Source organism: Macaca thibetana, chromosome 2, assembly GCF_024542745.1.
Source record: "Macaca thibetana thibetana isolate TM-01 chromosome 2, ASM2454274v1, whole genome shotgun sequence".
NCBI classification, from domain to species: Eukaryota; Metazoa; Chordata; class Mammalia; order Primates; family Cercopithecidae; genus Macaca; species Macaca thibetana.
Window position 1 is genome coordinate 107,882,814 of NC_065579.1, and position 20,679 is coordinate 107,903,492.

General features: G+C 45.4%; 2 protein-coding genes across 16 annotated transcripts in view; one reads left to right on the forward strand and one right to left on the reverse strand.

The window, feature by feature from the left end:
- TKT (transketolase) overlaps window positions 1-20,679 on the reverse strand; it is a 643,634-nt gene that overhangs the window by 239,864 nt on the left and 383,091 nt on the right. The window lies entirely within an intron of this gene.
- CACNA1D (calcium voltage-gated channel subunit alpha1 D) overlaps window positions 13,570-20,679 on the forward strand; it is a 329,318-nt gene continuing 322,208 nt past the window's right edge. For 10 of the 15 annotated variants that reach the window (XM_050781047.1, XM_050781054.1, XM_050781050.1 and 7 more), the window contains exons 1-3: window positions 13,776-14,195; window positions 16,082-16,391; window positions 20,534-20,639. In XM_050781047.1, coding sequence (XP_050637004.1) covers window positions 14,129-14,195; window positions 16,082-16,391; window positions 20,534-20,639 — 483 coding nt within the window. In that variant the 5' untranslated portion in view covers window positions 13,776-14,128. Of the gene's footprint in view, window positions 14,196-16,081; window positions 16,392-20,533; window positions 20,640-20,679 lie in introns of all 15 variants that reach the window. The other 5 variants (XM_050781055.1, XM_050781057.1, XM_050781052.1 and 2 more) reach the window with 3 other exon arrangements.

The following is a 20,679-nucleotide window of genomic DNA, read 5'->3' on the forward strand; positions in this document are numbered from 1 at the left end:
GTAATCCCAGCTGCTCGGGAGGCTGAGGCAGGAGAATTGCTTGAATCTGGGAGGTGAAGGCTGCAGTGAGCTGAGATCGCACCACTGCATTCCAGCCTGGGGGACAGAGCAAGACCCTGTCTCAAAAATAAAAAATAAAAACAAACAAAAAAAGAAATGCTGAATCTCAGGCCCAGCTCAGCCCTGCTGAATCCACATCTACATTTTAACAAGATCCAAAGGTGACTTCATACTCCTTCAAGTGTGAAAAGTGCTGTAGTTCAGGACATTTGTTCTCAGTGGTACTGACCACTGGTCCCCACCCCCAGACCCCCTGAATCAGAATTTTCTAGGGATGGGGCTTGGGCACTGGAAGTTTTAAGAAGCCCTAACCTATAGACAGGGCTGAGAACTACTGTTCTCATGGTTATAAAGCAAGAATGACAATGTCAGTTCACGGAAGAACATTTAATAAGGATCAGATAGGCAGCAGTATGAAGAGTGTACTCAGGAAACAGAAATTAATAGCAACGAACCAAATGTGCAAAGTGAAGAAGACAGCTCCGTCATGTTGAGTCCTGAGAGTTGAGAACATGGCTGTGCTAGAAGTTGCTATGGGGAGCTGGTTTGTAGAGGATAATGAGAAGTGAATTTGGTTTTATACATTTCCACTTAAATTTGATGGTGGCAACATCTGCCAGGAATTAGATGATGTGGCACTGAGCTTAGGTTAAAGGGCAGGGCTGCAAGTTTGAATTTGTAATTTATTATCACCAAGGTGGAAGCTGGAGTCATATAAATGATACAAGACAACCGGATAACAGAATAAAGGCTTTTGTTGTGTATAAATTAGAATTGTAGGCTTGGAAGGAATTTTAGATAACTTTAGGCTAAATGTCTATGCATGAACCAAGTGTACTGGCCTTAGTGACAGAGCAAGGGATGTCTTTTCAGCTTGGCCATAGCAATCCTCTGCTTGGCATCAGTGAAGAACCATGGCCTGGGCCACCTTCAGAGCCCTGCGGGGCTCATTACCAGAAGGGCCTGGCCTATGTGAAGTTCCCCTGCCAACTCTGTGACTCATCCACACACTTCCACAGTGATATTTTCAAAGTACAATTATGTGTAGCAAAATGTCTTTTCCATGGCTGACAATGTTGCCCATCTGTGAAGTCATTAAGCTCTTGTGCTCTAAAAGCAGGGAGGAGGTAAACAGTGGCAGCAAATTGGGAACCTGCTTGAATGATGGGAGCCTGGGATTCACACTCTATGCCAGGGCTCTGGATCCCTGATAACCTTCTCTTTAAAGGCGTATGGGAGTTGAGCATCAATGCATGGTTCATCCCTGCAGTTGGGTGCAAACCAGATTGAAAATACACACTGGGGACAGGTGCAGTGGCTCATGCCTGTAATCCCAGTACTTTGAGAGGCCAAGGTGGGAGGATCGCTTGAGACCAGGAGTTCAAGACCAGCCTGGGAAACACAGTGAGACCCTGTCTCTACAAAAATAAAAATTAAAAAATTAGCTAAGTGTGGTGGCATGCTCCTATTGTCCCAGCTACTCAGGAGGCTGAGGCAGGAGGATTGCTTGAGCCCAGGAGGTTGAGGCTGAAGTGAGCCGTGATCATTGCACAACAGCCTAGGTGACAGAGTGAGACACTGTTTCTAAAAAAATAAAATTAAATTAAAAATGAAAATGCACATAGACGAAAGCAGCAGGCTTGGAATTGGAAAACCAGGATTCAAATCTAAGTTCTGCCATGTATTGGCAGTAGCCAAGTCCAGGTTTCCTCCTTAATAAATTAAGAATTTTATCTTTAGGCCGGGCGCGGTGGCTCAAGCCTCTAATCCCAGCACTTTGGGAGGCCGAGAAGGGCGGATCATGAGGTCAGGAGATCGAGACCATCCTGGCTAACACGGTGAAACCCCGTCTCTACTAAAAAAAAAAATACAAAAAATTAGCCGGGCATGGTGGCAGGCGCCTGTAGTCCCAGCTACTCGGGATGCTGTGGCAGGAGAATGGCGTAAACCCGGGAGGCGGAGCTTGCAGTGAGCTGAGATCCGGCCACTGCACTCCAGCCTGGGCGACAGAGCGAGACTCCATCTCAAAAAAAAAAAAAAGAATTTTATCTTTTTCTTAGGACTGTAGTGAGCAAATGAACATTGTATGTGAGAGTGCTTTGCAAACTATAAGGTACAATATAAATATAATACTTTTTAAAAAAAGAGATGTATAGACAGGTGAGGAAGAAGAGAACCAAATAGAATTGGAAGATCTACTGATCTATTTCCATGTTAATTTGGTGGTGGGGGTAGGGGTAGGAGGGTGGGGCTTGGGGGTGAGGGTTTTTATCTTTCCTAGTGTACCAAAAGGCAGGAATCTGCCCATTTACTTCTATCTTTGTTAAGGTCTACTCATTCTTCCTCCTTCAGCCTCCACAGTCAATCCTTAAGGTTTTCATGCACCTACAATGTACACCTGGTTATGTGTGCACACCTGGCCCTTGGCAAAATTATGGAGAAAGCAAAGTTGCCTATAGTGACCCTAGATATCCCCTTTGGAGTAGTCTTCTCAAAGCAGGTGTAGACATTGCACTTCCTGAGAACAAGGTGCTCATATCCTCTTTCTTCCATCTCTAACCCGAGAAGTAAAGGGCTTGTTATGATATTCCAGGGATATTTGCATTCAGATGGAGGACTCAAGCTTTAAGCTATGATGTTGGAATTTCTGGCATCAGTGAACTGGGTGGAAAAGTGTAGAATTTGATCTTTCTGGTATCCTTGAAACCATAACACACAGTCTTCCATCAGGTCATTGGGCTAGCTTTGTGGAGGAACATTTTCCAGCCCTCAAAGCTGTCATAAATTGTATTATTTACATGATAAATCCTACAAGATTCTGTGAAACAGATCCAGTTGCATTACTTTGTAGGGATTTTATGAGAATCAAGAAAAGAACGAAGAGAATAAGCTATTGTGCTTTTCACATGATAAGTACTATTGAAACACAAGGGCATTAACATTCCTTATGCTGCCAGAATCTATTCTACAACCAGAAGAAATCTTACAAAAAGCAATTCATCTGTACAGTGCAATGTCTTCAAACTTTAGAATGAATCAGAATCACTTGGAGGGTTTGTTGAGACACAGATTGCTGGGCCCCACCCCTAGAGTTTCTGATTTAGTAGGTCTGAGGTGAGTTGCAGAATTGAGATTTCTATCAAGTTCTCAGATGATGCAGCTGCTGCTGTCAGGGCAACTACACTGAAAACCATGGGTATTGTGGTTTATTATGGATTTGGAGACAGAGTCTTGCTCTGTTTCCCAGGCTGGAGTGCAGTGGCATGGTCATAGTCACTGCAGCCTCCACCTCCTGGGCTCAAGCAATCCTCTCGCCTCAGCTTCCTGAGTAGCTGGGACTAGAGGCATGCACCACCATGCCTCCGCACCTTGCTCTCTCTCTCTCTCCATATATATATATATATACACACACACACACATATATATATTTTGTAGAGACAGAGTCTCACTATGTTGCCCAGGCTGGTTTTGAACTCCTAGCCTCAAGTGATCCTCCCATCTTGGTCTCCCCAAATACTAGGATTGCATGAGTGAGCCACCACACCTGGCCATTATTCTAGTTCTAAATTGTACCATTGCAGAGTTCTAGGATGTCAACTAAGTGTGGCCAGGAAAAGAACCTTGATATTCTGCCTCTTCTTGTTAAATCTTCCTTAGGATGATGACCTTGCCTTTAGCTGTCTCTGGTGAGCTATAATAATTGGGGCACTTTGGAGATTCATGAAGAAGTATTTGGAGGAGTAAGTAAAGGGACTAGAGGGAAGAAATTTCCAAGAAGAAAGGTCTATGGGTGATGAAAGGAACCCAGTCAGGACCGAGGAGCTGGGAAAGGAAGCCAAGGAGAGGCCTGATGAAGGAAAGGGAGGCAAGCTATGGGTAGAAAGTTCAGAATCCTGCAAGACCTTTTTATACCACTTAAATATTTAGCTTCCTGGGACAAGATGTCCAATCTTCTATCTTTTGGCTACTCTGTCACATCATTAAAGGTCTAGTCTGTCTGTGATGTAGTGTGTTTGCAAAAACTCTCCCATACACCCTGGCATTCTTTGTTAATTGCCATTAAAGTCATGTCAGGTTTTGAAAATTTATGGTGCTCTCGACACTGTTCCCTTTCAGCCTCACGTGTTCCTTGTATTTATCACAATGGAACACTAACAAATATTTATTCAGTTTTATAGACATGTTGACAATAAAGACTACCATGTGTGTCTCCCTGCCATGGTGATTATTTTGCTCAATACGTGATTGACTGAGATTCTTCAGTGTATTATAAACACACATTAAAAATAGCAACATAAAAAAGATAAAACAGAAAAACGGAAAGTTCCATATTTCTGGATGGAATACCGTGCCAACCTGGTTATTAGGACACGAAACAGATAATCCTTAGTGAGTTGTCTAAGTTTGTATAACGATTCTTCTTCAAATAAGTAGTTTTGGATCGTATAACCTTCCTCTTCAAGTTTCTCAAATTAGAACCTTTTAAAAAGTATTTTTTCCCCTGTGTGTTTGTTCCAATAACCTAGGAAGTATAAAGTTTGGCTATTTTATCAAATTTTCAAACCCACAGTCCAATTCCAATTTTTAGCATCCATTTTTAACCATAAGCATGAAGCTGCGAGAGGTCACTGCATTTTCATATTGCATTTTTGTCAAACAGAAAGAAAACGTTACTAAAGTGGCCAAGTCCTCTCTACTGCGTTAAAAGGGAGTAGAGGGGTGGTGCTTATTTCAGAGGGTCTTATTAGACAACTGAGATTACAAAAGGTCAATATTTTTTACGATTTTCTATTTAATGCTCCACCAAAGTACTGGTTTAAAAGTTTAACAAGCTTATGTCAGTATTAAGGATTTGTGACTTAGTGATTTTTTTATTTTTATTTTTTAAGTAGTAAGAAAGGTAAACAGGTCCACATACACGGTAGGTGCCAAGTCTGAGAGATACTGGTGCCATTTAAACATCAGTTTTGTTTTGTGAATTAAATATTTAAACAACTGCTCTGAAGAAACAAAAAGGTAACTCTAATGTTTGAACTATAAAATTTCTGACGTTTATTGACTTTCTGGATCTCCCTAACAACTTCCTGTCCTCATAAATTTGCTCCTGTGGTTGATTGGATGCAGATCTGTGTGATTTTTTCATTGCAGCGTGTGACTACACCAGTTTTATTTCCAGTAGCTAGCTTATGCTTTTAACCTGGAGATGGCTATGTAGTGGTGTTGACTGAAATCAGTGTTGTGTGGGGTGTGTGTGTGCCTATAATTACATTCAGCATGAGCCACAGGGCTGCATTTATGTGCATGTGTTTAACTATCTATTTCACTATGATCTCTGTCCTGCTTTGGGGTTGTCAGCATTGATTACTGAATCTTAAATACTAAATAACAGAAATTAAAATTAAGCAAAATTCAAAGACTTACTAATAAAACCACCGTGTTCAGTTGCTTTGGGACTGTATTTGAACGACAGAATGCACTTAACAAAAAGGAGAGCCATTACAGTGGATTGTATTAGGCTGATGCAAAAGTAACTGTACCAACCTAATATTTTAATTGAGGTGGTGAGTTAAGTTCTAAAGTCAGGATATAAAGGTAAAAACTAAGACCAGTCAAAGGAGGGACAGACTCCTGCCAGCACCACTTAAGTGGCTCCCTCCGTCTCTCTGTAACTGAGTATATTTAAATTCACATAAGTTATATGATTTAACTTGATGGTATGTGTCAGAAGCTCTGAAACAGTATTTTAAATGTTTGCAATACATAAACAAGATGGGTGATATTATTTCTGTTTTAAAGGTGAGAAAACTGAGGCCCTAAGAGGGTAAGTGACATCCCCCAAACAACATAGCTAGCAGCTGGCAGAGCCAGGATTTGAGCCCAGTTCTATGTGGCTCCAAAGTCTAGGCTCTCCAATATGCCATCCTAGAATGTGAAGAACTCTTAGAGATCATGTTTTATAACCAGTTTATTCCACAGATGGGAAACTTCAGACTTATTCCCTCCTTTCAGTCAGCATGGATAATGGGGTGTTGACTGCATATACTAGCTCTGCCAGGATTTCCCAACTCTGGAAGTGGAGAGTACTTGATGCACCAGAGAGTGATGGATAAGATTTAAGAATTGGGTCAAAGGGGATGGGAATGAACCAGTTAAAGCAATTGGAAGTACTTTGTCTGATGTGAAATGTAAATCTTGTTCTTCGAGTGAACAGTCACTTGATGGAGGATAAAGACCAGCTGGACTCTATGCAATGAGGCCGAAGCAGGAAGAAAGGATTTTAAATTTTGCTGGGTGAGGCCTAAGTCAGTTGTAATGGAGAAGTCCTGACGGTGGTGGGGGATGGCAGTGGATGGGGAGAGTAGCGAGTTAGCACCATGGGGTAGGGGACCTCACTAGACAGGGAGCTGCCCTCTGCTAGCTTCCTGTTTTCCCTGCCCAATCTCAGAGTAGCGCTGCCCTTCAGAATAACTAAAGAAATTCATCAACAAATCTTGTATTGATTAAGACAAAAAGTGACATCTTCTGAATGGACCCATCAGGCCTTTCTGTACTCTACAAATCTTTTCACCCTCTGATCTACCTTGCCCACTAAGGTTAGAGCTATTTTCATGAAGTACAACTGATACCATTTCTCTGCTCAAAAATGACCCAAAGCAGCCTGAGCAGCTGTTTTCAAAGTGTGGTCTATGATCCCCCGGAGGTAAGGTGGCCAATTGTGGCAAATAAAAATAGAGAAAGCCCAAGGAAATTTGAGTTGAGTTTCAAACAAACAGCTTTTTTTTTTTTTTTTTTAGTGTAAGTATGCCCCATGCAACATTTGGGTGTCCTGTATTTTATCTGGTAACCCTACCTGGGGGACCAAAAGGCCCTTTCTTTGAGGTCAAGACTATTTTCATGGTAACATTAAGATTTATTTGTCTTCCCTAATGTGTTGACATTGCACTGATGGTACAAAATCAACAGTGTTTAAAACTGCTGGTGTCTTAGCATGAATCAGGGCAGTGACACCAAAGTGTGCTGGTGGATGCTGCCTTTTTCTCTGTCATGCACTCACAGTAAAAAAAAAAAAAAAAAAAAAAAAAAAAAAAAAGCCAGTTTTACTTAATAATCTCCTTGGTGAAGCAGTAAAAATAATTAACTTTATTAAATCTTAATCCTTGGGTAGATGTCTTTTTAATATTCTGAGTAACAAATTAGGACAAATGCATAAAGCATTTCTGCTGTATATGACTGCCTCGCTTGTGTGATGGTTTGAGGTAGGAGGCTGGATGGCTTACTTTTTCGTGGAACACCATTTTTACTGAAAAACTATGTTTATTCAGACCTAAGTATTTGGCAGTTATTTTCTTGAAAATGAATGAAGTAAGCCTGTTACCTTAAAGAAAATCTTGACAGTGTTTGTGCTAATTACAAGATTTCAGCTTTCAAGTGAAAATTAGAGTTTTGAAAAACTTCTGTCTACCACAGAGAGCTTGACAGTTTCCCAATACTTAAAGACTTTCTGACGAGATTGGTGGTGATAACAATGAATGTGGCTTTTTGATATGGTATAATGAAATGTGTCAACATTTGGAAAACCTGTGTAACTCAGTGAACCAGGATTTGCCAGATGACCAATGCATAATGTTACCAAATCATGCATGGGTAAAAGATCCATTCAAACTGTGAAACAGACTGATAGAATTTAATGTAACATTGTAAAAAGTTTCACTGACATGGTTTGAAATTACACATGTCAACTAACTTTTACAAGTCAAGTTTTGGCCTCATGGCAAAGAATAATACCCACGATTATCTGAAAAGGCGATTAAAACTGTCCTCCTTTTTCCAACTATATACCTGTGTGAGGCTGAATACTCTTCATGTACTTCAGTCCAAACATTCTATCACTACTGATTGAATGCAGGAGCACAAAGCAGAATCCAGCTGTCTTCAGCCAGAGAGTAAAGAGATTTGCAAACAATGAGAACACCACTCTTCTCACCATTTTGTTCTGGAAAACAGTTACTTTTCATTTTCAAAAGTATGTTAGAACACGCAATGGGCTGGTAACTATTTTCAAGTGAATTATAAATGATTTAAAAAATGTTCTAAGCCGGGTGCAGTGGCTCATCCCTGTAATCCCAGCACTTTGGGAGGCTGAGGCAGGAGAATGATTTGACAAAGTGAGACCCCATCTCTACAAAAAATTTTTTAAAAAGGTTGCAGTGAGCTGTGATTGTGCCACTACACTGCAGCCTGGGTGAGAGTGAGACCCTGTCTCTGAAAAACAAAAACAGAAACGAAAAGCTCTTTGTTAGGAGTCTAGAGAGGTCCTGAGATTTAAAAAAAATCAGAACTGCTGGTGTAGGGTAACACCTAGACTGCTGAGCCAGACACTAGGGTCCTGACACCAGCCACTCTGTGCTGCCTTTGCAACCTTCCTTACCACCACTATCTCCTAAGTCCCCTAGGTCCCAGCCTAACCATCTACTTATTAATTTCTGCACATACTCTGGAATTCTCAGCCTGACTTTGTGCATGCCATTCCTCTACTTGGAACACATGTCCCCACCCACTTAATCCTCCTGTTCTGGTGGTTAGTGGGTCAAGGCTATCCCCTCTTAGCACCAGGACCTGTGGATGGAGGAACTCATTCAAACCCAACTTCTCAGTTTGTTTAAGGATATGTTCTGCATATACCCTTCGGGATCTGTTTATCTTCCTTAATTAGAATTCCTGGTGTGCCAAAGACCCGATTGTCCCTCTGTTTTATATTTTTACCATCTCAGGGCCAAGTGTGCTACCATAAACTTTATGGGATTTTTGTAAATTTCAGCTGACAATTTCTGGTGATCTATATGGGCTTTTATGATCCTGTGCAGATTAATCAGAGTATTTAGTGCCCACTGTGAGCATAACACTTAGCAGCGGGGGGAGGGGGTTAAGGAGGTGATCCTTGCTTAAGGACCCACACTGCGGTTGGAGAGACAGGATTTATAGCCAAGAAGCAATCACACAAGACACAAGAATGTATGTCATCAAAGGGAAAGCCAGGTGCTGCAGGCCTTTAGGGAAGGGGAGGTAGGGGTGGGGGCACACCAGTGTCCATAGCAGCAGGAGCGATCAGAGAAGGCCTCTGGAGGAGGCAGAGACTTGACTGAGGCTTGTTCAATGGAGAGGGGTTAGTGAGAGGTCAGCAAGTCAGCAAGGTAGGGATTCCAGGTCAGCGAATAAACAGGAACCAAAGCAGAGAGTCAGAAATGAGCACAGCATGTTCACAGTCTAATGAGGAGACTGCAGACCACAGTTGAAAGTGAATGGTGCGAGATGATAAGGTTGAACGCTAGTCAGAGGAGTTTAGGTTGAATGTGGAAGGAAGGAGGAAGCAAACATATTTTGGTTAGGGAAGGGACATGGTGTGTTTTGAACAAGATGGATTATTTGTGGGAGGAAAAATGGAGAATGGGCATCTTGTGCATGACCTGGGGTGTGAGATGGTGAGGTTCTGGATTGGGCCATCAGCAAGGTATTTTGAAATGCAGTGCACGCAGGTAACCATGTCTGGCATGCCAGCTCAGTGCCTTCAAGTGGGAGTGCTTTATAAATAAGGTCATGGAGATTAAGACCCCACAATAGTGTGTTAGCAGCATTAACTGGGTTGTAGCACATGTAGCTGACTTAGAGCTGAAATCTTTTGTTTTAACCTTTCCTCATGTCTTGTTGGCTCAGCCACTAAGTAATTGTGTGTGGTTTTGGGCAAGCTACTTAACTCCTCAGTGCCTTGGTTTTGTTGTCTGTAAAATAAGGTTTTTTTTTTTTTTTTTAAGAGTCTTGCTCTATTGCCCAAGCTGGAGTGCAGTTTACGATCTTGCTCACTGCAACCTCTGCCTCCCAGGTTCAAGCGATTCTCCTGCCTCAGTCACCCAAGTAGCTGGGACTTAAGGCACATGCCACCACCCCTGGCTAATTTTTGTAATTTTAGTAGAGACGGGTTTCACCATGTTGGCCAGGCTGGTCTCAAACTCATGGACTCGAGCCTGCCTTGGCCTCCCAAAGTGCTGGGATTATAAGTATGAGCCACTGTGCCTGGCCAAAATGAGGGTTTTATAGTACCTCACAGGCTTGTTATGAGAATTAAATGAGTTAGTACATATAAAGTGCCTACCCTAGAAACCGGCACACAGGAAGCCTTTAAAAAATCTTATTATTTATTTATTCAGTAGTTTGCATTATCATGGGGATAGAAATATTTAAATTACCCAGTGGGCCAATGCATCCAGAGCTGTGCTGAATCAAGGCCCTCAAAAAAAAAACAAAAAAAAGGCTTGCTGGAGACATCGCCAAGATGGGACTCATTCAGAAACTGGGATGGAATGTCAGAAACGCCAATTCAAGGCTGAGCAGTGGCTCATGCCCATAATCCCAGCACGCTGGGAGGCTGAGGCAGGAGAACTGCTTGAAGCCAGGGCTTGCAGGTTACAGTTAACTATGATCACACCACTGCACTCCAATCTGGGCAACACAGTGAGACCCTGTTTCTAAAAATAATTAAAAAACCCAACACCCTCCTGCAATACTATAAATTTGTTAAGATCTAACGCATAAAACCTGGAGACCCAAACCACAATTTAATCATGTCACTTTTGAGCTAAAACACCTTCACTGGCTCTCACTGCCAAGAAATTGAATCTCCTCTTCTTAGCCAGCCAGCCTTCCTCCACAGATCTGGGTTGGCCTTTCCAGCCTCCTCCTCCTCTAGCCCAGGTGGTCTTCACCTCAACCACACTGTGCTCCTGGTCATCTCCCCTGTGCCTTTGCTCTTACCCCCAAAGCTCATTCCTCATACATCATGTATGCCCTGTAAAAGTAGTCACCTGTTTTTAATAGACTTTATTTTTTTAAGAGCAGTTTTAGGTTTACAGAAAAATTTTGCAGCAAGGACAGAATTCCCATATATTCCCTCCCCCAACAGTTTCTCCTATTAACATCTTGCACTGGTGGGCTACACGATATACACAGTTATAACACTGGTACACCCCAGTGTTATAATTGATGAACCAATATTGTGGTACTACTATTAACAAAAGTCTATAGTTTGCATTAGGGTTTATGCTTTGTGGTGTACAGTTCAATGGGTTTTTGACAAATGCATAATGTCCTATATCCATCATGGCAGTATCATAAAGAATAGCTTCACTGCCCTAAAATTCCCTGTATGCCACCTATTCATCCCTCTTTCTCCCGGACAGTTTCTAAGAATCAGTTCAAATGCCCTCTCGTCTGTGAAAATGTCTCAGTTCCCTCAGTTACAATTAATCTGTCTGATGCTTGTATAGTGCTTTTTCATACTTGTTATAGCTGTTATGTTTGCATGGCATGAAAGAAGTATACACAGCCAGGCGTGCAGTGGCTCACGGCTGTAATCCCAGCACTTTGGGAGGCCGAGACAGGCATATCACCTGAGGTCAGGAGTTCAATACCAGCCTGGCCAACATGGTGAAACCCCGTCTCTACTAAAAATACGAAGATTAGCCGAGAGTGGTGGCGCATGCCTGTAGTCCCAGCTACTCAGGAGGCTGAGGCAGGAGAATCTCTCTTGAACTCAAGAGGCGGAGGTTACAGTGAGCCGAGATTGCATCACTGCATTCTAGCATGGACAACAGAGTGAGCAAGACTCTGTCTCAAAAAAAAAACCAAAAAAAAATACACACTTTTCTTCTGTCATTAGATTGTCCTTGAGGAAGGAACTGTGCCACAGATTTGTCCTGACATCTAGACCAGACCCTTAGTCTTAACTGGTGCCTTATGAGTGCTGGCTGCACTGAACTGAACCATGAGCAAATACGGTTCGGCTCAGTCATCCACTACATACAGTATTTTTCCCTCTAGACAGGAGCTGCTCTTTGCAAATCTCCCCCACCCTAAATCCGAGCCAGTGAAGGTATCATAAAACAAACTTGCTCACGGGATTTTGTAGAAAAGGCCTCAAGAGGCAAGGCTTTAGACTAAGACTTCTGAAAGTGACATATGTACTTGTGAATTTCATACATGCTCCTTGGATGGGCAGTTTCTTTGGAGGGAACCGTCTTCTATCCCTTAAGATTTTGGATCAGAAGCAGCCATAGGAGAGGTGGCCCAGGCCAGCTTTATATTGTTATTAGACCATAGGGCGATTTCTCGCCTCGCCAGTCTCCAAAAACAAAGCACAAAAAAGGACAAGAGCCTGGTTGTTTTCACCTCACGGACCAGACACCCCCTCAGGAAGGCCCCTGGAGAGTCTTCTATCTGGTCCCCAGTCTCTCTGCCCAGGTGCCCCCCAACAATTGAGGATGACTAGTGTGTCCTTTGGGTAAGGAGCACCTTCCCATAAACACTTATTTTTCTTAATTCACGCTGAGTTTTTACTTTATTTTTGCTTTAAAGTCACTGTTCTGAAACGTTCTAAAACGCCGTAGGAACATGCAGATCGGAACAAAAGCAAATAAATCGAATCCTGTGAAGTAACAAAGCAGACACCCTTCTCCTAACACCCAGCACAAAGCTAAATGAAAAATATCAGTCATCCACTAGATAAAGTATTTCCCCTCTAGACAGGAGCTGCCGTTTGCAAACCTCCCCCACCCTAAATCCGAGCCAGCGAAGGTATCAAAAAACAAACTATTCCCTTCAGCTCCCCAGACTGGAGGCAAGTTTCAGCAGCACCGTCTATTTCCTTCAGCAACACAAGCGGTTTGAAAGACCTTGGCTTTGACTTTCCTGTACCTGCCTCCAAACACACATGGGGGCGGGTTGGGGTGGGGGGAGATATTGCCCCCCATCCCCGCTGCCCTCCGCGACGCCAGGCCAGGCGCAGGGCAGCGGAGAAGATGGGGGGCGCCCTGGATTCGCGGTTCCAGCCGCAGGCAGTTACCTGGGGCAGTGAGTGCTCTCTACAGAGCCGGGCTACCCCATCCCCCCGATTCCAGAAAGGGCCCGAGGAAAGGAGGGGGCGCCTGCCCCGCTCCGGAGCAGCCAGGGAGCCCGACCGAGCCGTGACGAGGGTGCGCTCGGAGACCGCAGCCCCTACCGCCCGCTAGCACCTGTGCTCCCAGGGGGCGGGGCCTCCTCCAGGTGTGCTCAGAGGGAGGCCGGCGCGGAGTCAGGGCGGGCGCTGGAGCCCGAGCTTTTCCCCCAGCCCAGAAATGCGCGGGGAGGAGCGGTTCATCCGCACCCCAGCGCCTCGCGAGCCACTGGCGCCGCCCGCCTCCTCCGGGTCCCGAGGGGAGAGCGCACCGTGCGGCGCGGAGGGGGTTAACCGGGCAGCCCGCGGCTGGAGCGCGCTTAACCCTTTGGAGCCCGCAGGTCAGCCGGACCAGGCCGGGGTGGCGGCACCCCGAGTCCCACGCGGCGGCCACCCCGAGCGCGCAGGCGGTGCCGGGCAGAACCACGCGCCGGGCTGCCGACCCGCCGGGGCGCGGCGCGGGCCGTGGGCGGCTCGGGGCGGGCGGGGGGCGGGGGACGGCGGCGGGCGCGCAGCGTCGCCAGGGCGAAGCCGGCGTGCGGCGCGGCGCGGCGGGCGCGGAGCGAGCGGGCGGGCGAGCGCCTCCGTCCCCGGATGTGAGCTCCGGCTGCCCGCGGTCCCGAGCCAGCGGCGGCGCGGGCGGCGGCGGCGGGCACCGGGCACCGCGGCGGGCGGGCGGGCGGACGGGCGGGCATGGGGGGCGCGCCGAGCGGCCCCGGCGGCCGGGCCGGCATCACCGCGGCGTCTCTCCGCTAGAGGAGGGGACAAGCCAGTTCTCCTTTGCAGCAAAAAATTACATGTATATATTATTAAGATAATATATACATCGGATTTTATTTTTTTAAAAAGTTTATTTTGCTCCATTTTTGAAAAAGAGAGAGCTTGGGCGGCGAGCGGTTTTTTTTTTAAATCAATTATCCTTATTTTCTGTTATTTGTCCCCGTCCCTCCCCACCCCCTGCTGAAGCAAGAATAAGGGCAGGGACCGCGGCTCCTACCTATTGGTGATCCCCTTCCCCATTCCGCCCCCACCCCAAAGCCCAGCACAGTGCCCTGCACACAGTAGTCGCTCAATAAATGTTCGTGGATGATGATGATGATGATGATGAAAAAAATGCAGCATCAACGGCAGCAGCAAGCGGACCACGCGAACGGTGAGCAGCCAGAGCCCGGGCACCCGCTGCCAAATCCGATCCTGTCATAGTCCTCCAGCCCCCTCCCCCTTCCCCGCGGCGCTGGGTGGGTTGAAGGGGTTGGAGAGGGTGCTGCCAGCTCGGTGTCGTCTACACAGAGAGGGGACATGCGTGACAGCCACTCCGCGCTCCCCTCCAGGCCCTGAATGTCAGAGTTAATTCTGCATTTGTGGGGTGGGGGCGGCCGTGGAGTGTGTGGAGCGCGGTGCAGCCGGAGGGGCAGCGAGTCGGGGTGATTCGGGTACAGTGTCCTCGGGCTCAACTTTCCTTCAACGCCCCCGAGCGATGGCAGGGGGGCCGCAAGTCTTCAGCCGGAGCCCCCTTGCCAGCCTCTTCTCGCCTTCCACTCCTCCCCCGCCCCCTCGTTGACTAGGAAGAAGGTCCCTGGTGGCATCCGGAAAATTCTAGGATTGCCCGGTTTCGCCCTCCGTGCCGGTGGGTGAAGCACATCCCTCCCCTCGCGGGGGAGGCCCGGCCTCGGTGTCGGGGGAAGGGGCTCGGGTGGAGCGTGCGTTCCCGCTCCCGTCGCCGGCTGTGCACACGTCGGTAACCTAGCAATGCCCGGGGAGCCGCTGCCGCTGTGGGGCTCCCCTCCCCAGCTCTGGCCCGGGCACCACGTGCAGCTTCCACGCCGGCCGAGCTGGGTCGAGGGAGGATGGAGCAGCTCTTGGCCAGCCCTCCCCTTTGGAGACCGCCAGTGCCCCCCAACCCCCCTGGGGAGAAGCTTGACAATCCCCGTTCCGATTGCCCGCTGCTCGCCCGCTTTGGCCCCTTCTCAGGCTTTCAGACCCATGCTTGCTTTGACTCTTTACTTAGCAATAATTGGCTTTACAAACGCCCATCCCTCTACCTTTCTGCCATCTCTCTCACTTTGACTTCTGCTTCAGTGAGGAGACTGTGGCGGAAGGCGGCAGGTGCCTGGGAGATCTGCCTGGGAGGTGGCCTGACCCAAAGCTGGCGGGGGCTTCGCATAGGGAGCCTCCTTGGGTTTCTGCCTTGTGTACACCTGGATGCCAACCTACACGGAGATAATTCCCTCTTAGGCCTGGAGGCCCCTGGCATAATCTAGTCAGTCTATCCTAGGTGTAGAGGTGCAGGCTGACTGCCTTGTCTGTCTCTCTGGATGCTGGCTTGGCTGATGCTGCTGCAATTTAAAATGCAAAAAAGCCCTAAAGATGTTTTCTGTTTTCGGAAGCCTGTGGAGGAAATGAGTCCCAAGCATCATGAATTTTCATTTGCAGGAAGTGTCAGTGCATAATCTAGATATTTGTTATGGGGTTTTTGGTATTGCCTGGGTTCCTATGGAAGATTTCTTTTCCGTACTGAAAAAGAAAAATGCATTTGTGGCTGTGGAAAGATGTTGGAGTAACACTCTGAAAATGATTAAGACTATTGAATTATTGGTACTGCCTTTTTTTTTTCTTGGTGAATGTGGTAGTTACGTTAGAGAAAAGCTGTTGTATGTATCTGTTAACTCATTAGACATAGATGGGTTTTACAAATCAGAGATGTGGATTAAATGCGGGAATGACCTCAGTTTTGTCAGAAGAAATGCACTAAAAGACCCTTTGTGAAGACATGATGTGAAGGAGAACTAACCCCACTGGGTGTGATGCAGCCGTGATCCTGTGTGATTGACACTGAGACCAGAGCTCGTGGACTTTTCTTGCCTCTCTAGTTGACTAAACCCCAGCTTGTGAAAAATAGGACAAGAGATTCAAAATGGAAATATAGGAATGAATAATTTCCCTGTTATTGATGGGAGACAACCTTTGATTTTTTTTTTTTTCTCCTACACATTGGATCCTCATTTAAAAAAAAATCTTTGTTTTTCTCCTTCTCCCCAGAGGCAAACTATGCAAGAGGCACCAGACTCCCTCTTTCTGGTGAAGGACCAACTTCTCAGCCGAATAGCTCCAAGCAAACTGTCCTGTCTTGGCAAGCTGCAATCGATGCTGCTAGACAGGCCAAGGCTGCCCAAACTATGAGCACCTCTGCACCCCGACCTGTAGGATCTCTCTCCCAAAGAAAACGTCAGCAATACGCCAAGAGCAAAAAACAGGGTAACTCGTCCAACAGCCGACCTGCCCGCGCCCTTTTCTGTTTATCACTCAATAACCCCATCCGAAGAGCCTGCATTAGTATAGTGGAATGGAAGTATCCTTTTTTTGGGGGAAGTCTTTCTCATTTTCTCTTTTACCATCTGTTTTTTAAAAGGATTTGCTTTCTGAAGTGACACAAAGCTGTAGCAGTCTGGAATGCGAGTAACAGAAGTTGTATATAAGGGGTTTCATTGTATATACCTTCCTGTCTCCTCGGGTTGCAGAGGGGTGGCTGTATGGGTATATTTAGCCCACTGTCTGGGTGTGTGTATAGTAGTAGCAGTGGGGGGAGGGAGTGACAGCCTGAAACTTCGCAGTGGTAGATAATTAAAATGTGAAACCAACTTTTGGTCATTGGACATTAGATGGTTAGTTTTAAATTCAGTGTTGTTTTGGGCAATAGCATGCATTGAACCTATTGCAAACAAGGTATACACATTAGAAAAAAAAACTGTATGAGACTCTACTTGAAGGGAATACATTTTTGACCTTTAGTAGAATCTTCTCATTCTGATGTTTGAAATTTGCTTCTGCAACTACAGTTAATGCTAAGGTTGCTTCTAGTCTGACATTTGGTGATTCTAATTATTCAGGTAGCTACAGATATGAGCACATGCTTCCTAGGGAGAGATTACTTTTGATTTTTTTTTTCTGATCAATGCTATAACTTCCTGGAATTTCCTTTTGACAAGTTCCAAAGAAACATTTGGAGCATGAGCGTGAGGGAGCCAGTGAAGGGAGAGGTTCATGTGTGCCTCTTCCTCCTGAGCCCTTATGAGTTATAGAACAGCCCTCTCAGTGGAGGAATTTGCAGTTGCTGTCTTTATAAAAAATTCTGTCTATGTCCTTGGACTGGAGTTACATTTCTGGGTGTCTCCTTTGTATTTTTAAAATTGAACTCCAAATGCCCCAGAATGGCTGTCATGTCCCAGATCTTGGAAAACGATTGTGCTTCAGCCTGCTTAACCCCTTCCCTAAATCTGGAGGCCAACCTCCAGTTACTGCCACTCTTTAGAGAAGGTTGACTGAGGCCTTCTTTCTGAGCAAATGGCTTTTTAATTAGGCAGATGATTCATTGGTCTGGGTAAAATAAAGCATTTCCTTTCCCCAGAAGTGTGTTTGGAACTTACAGGGGCCTTAGAGCAGTTCGTAACTACAGGAAGGGGTGTCAATATAGGAATTCCCACCACCAGGCCTAGAAGGATGCAGGGGCCACGCCAAAAGGGGAGCATGTTGGCAGCCATCTAGAAAGTGGAGCTGAAATCCCCTTATAATTTGAGGATCCAGCTCGGCAGCTATTTGCATGCCCTCTGTCTTTAGTTGGCTATTTTCTCTGCTAATGGGCAGGAGTTAAAATGAGGTAACTGTCTAGAAAGATTCTGGAGAGAGTAGTCAAATGCTAGGGTAGGATTTGAGGGGTTCTCGTGTGCTTTTTCATTTTGCAACAGATGTCCCTTCTCTAAAGTGAGTTATGGTGTCTCTCACATAACTGGGGTTGTGTGTGTGCATTTTCTCTTGAAGTTCTCTAGTCTGAGAATGAGGAGGGAGCTCGGTAAGCCAGCATGTCGGCCAGTGGCATTGCTAGAGTCATGACAATGGCTGTACCTTGCCAGGAATATCTCCTCCTCCTCGGATTGTCTTGACATGACTCTGAGGAAGCAGAGACCTCTTTGTGGGGTCACTACTTTTGTGTGGAGTAGGTGGGAGGCCTAATGCTGTTTCTCTTTGTGCACAGTAATGTGTACATAGCAATTTTTGCATACAGAGTGAATTCCTGGATCACACTGCTGTCTCCCTTTCCCAGTTGCCAGACACATGTGTACAGGAATTAGGGGATGTGGCTGCCAATTCAGGGAGAGTCTGTTTACAAATGGGACAGTTTGTAAAATAGATAGATCCTTAAGTGATATATATATATATATATATATATATATATTTTTTTTTAATGATAGTTTCCTTCTAATTCAGGGAGCAGGCTATAGGAATCCTTTCCATCCAGGGCGGCTCTGTCAGGCCCCGTCCCAGTGGGAGAGCAAGGGTCGTTTGTTTTTACACACAGGCATGACAGAGTGTCCTGCCCCCTGGAGGAGTGAGGGATGTTCTCCTTATCAGAAGGAATTGTTGGGATCAGACCCATCTATTTCTCTATTGCTTTGTTCTGCTTCACTTGTGAATATCTGATGGCGGTGAGATGGTATCCACTTGCACCTAGAGACTAAAACTGGACCAGCATAAAGAAAAAAATACAACTTATATTTAGTCTCCCTAAACAGTGTTAGTATTTCTCAGATGTGCTGGTTTATCATTTGGGTAATGGGAAATTGAAAAGGAAGAATACCTATTACTTAGGTATTGGGAAATTGAAAAGGAAGAATGGAAGAAAGAGGGAGGGAAGAGACTATTGTGTTTCTATAGAGAACAACATTGGGGCCCTTGACTTTAGATTTCAGTGGGGACCTGCGAAAAGGAAAAATGGAAAGGGAATTCTGAAGTCTTACGGTGGTCTGTCTGAAAGTTGGATCCCTGGGTGAAAAAGATTTTATAATATTAGATGAGTTAAGAGAAACAATGTGAATTAAAGCTGACTGGCTTAAAAAAATGAACCCATCAAAATTAGTCAGGGAATAATGTTATTCATTGCCTTTTTTTGATGAGTTATGAAAGCTCTTCGAAGATGAAGGTTTTATGAAACTCAAGATCTCTCCAGAGGCCGGGCATGGTGGCTCACGCCTGTCATTCCAACACTTTGGGAGGCAGAGGTGAGCAGATTGCTGGAGTCCAGGAGTAAGCAGATTGCTTGAGTCCAGGAGTTCAAGACCAGCCTGGGCAACATGGCAAAACCCCTGTCTCTACTAAAAAAAAAAAAAAAAAATCCAGCATGGTGGCACATGCCTGTAGTTCCAGCTACTTGGGAGGCTGAGGTGGGAGGATGGCTTGAGCCTGGGAGGCAGAGGTTTCAGCAAGCTGAGATTGTGCCGGTGCACTCCAGCCTTGGTGACAGTGAGACCCCATCTCAAAAAAAAAAAAAAAAAGATATTTGTAGAGAGGTAAAGAGCATTTGTTTCCTGTGGCATTTTTGGATTTCCCAGAAGTATGTCAGGGTGAATGGAGAATAGTCTGTTTGTATCCTCCAGTTTTAAGTACCTTGAAGTACTTAGTTAAACCGTGGCCTTGCTTCTTGTGGGTGAGTGTAGAGGCGAAGCACTGTGGTAAAATCACACCCAGGCATTGCAGGTGAGGCTGGTGCTCACGAAACCTTGCATTTGGAAAGGATGAAAACCCAAAGAAGAAAAACAGTCATTTTGGCAGACGTCAAATTTTGTATTGCCAGTTTTGACAGTGTCTCTTAATAACACCAGAATGTTTAGGCAAGTATCTCTTGAAGGCTGATCTCAAAGTGATTCTTCCAGACAGACCACCAAGATTGAGAAATGTTAAAGCCTACTTTGAATGTGTCTGGGGCTGATTTCTTATGGCTTTTTAATTTAATTTGTTTACAAATTGAGCACAGTAACAGCATATGATAAACTAAGCTCCAGTCCAGCTCTAATCTGAAACAGTTATAGCCATCGATTCCTCTAGCAGAGAAAGCAGAGGCGGGAGCTGAAGCCTGGCTCACTGCTGATCACATCTGAGGTATTGGAATATGCCATGAGAAAGTCACAGGTAGAATGGAGAAGGTCCTGGTGGCTTGGCCTGGCCCAATCCAGACAGGCGATTTAGGCCAACCCTGCCAAAAATAAATAGCCCCTGAGAAAATGGCTGTAACACATGGAGGCTAGGATCTGCGGAAGACATTTATCCCATGATTTCTCTGTGTCTGCCACAGCCGGGAACTTAGTAAGGCTCTTGTTGCTTTTAAACCTGTAAGAAGCAGAAACCTGGTTCACACAGTGCCCTAATTGGATGTACTTTTAGGTTTTAGCATACAGTGTGCAGGAGAAGAATGAGTGTAACATGATCCTTGCAACAGAAGAAAAGGACACGGAGAGGTCATTTGATAGGAGGCTCCACTGTGAGATGACCACCAATGATTACTTCTGCCGAAAACCTAGCAGTCACAGCAGTCAGCCGAAATAGGATTTGTGTATATCATTTTCATTTTAAAGGTGCTTGGAAAGTGGTGTGATTGGGAGTGTGATGAGGGACATGGTTTATGTTTCCATAACACATATATACCTTAACACATTTTTTCAGACCATTTGACATATTTATATTATTGGCTATTTTTGCCAATTGTGTGGCCTTAGCTATTTACATCCCATTCCCTGAAGATGATTCTAATTCAACAAATCATAACTTGGTAAGTGTCCTTAGAGTTCCTGCTGGTCCTGGTATATGGC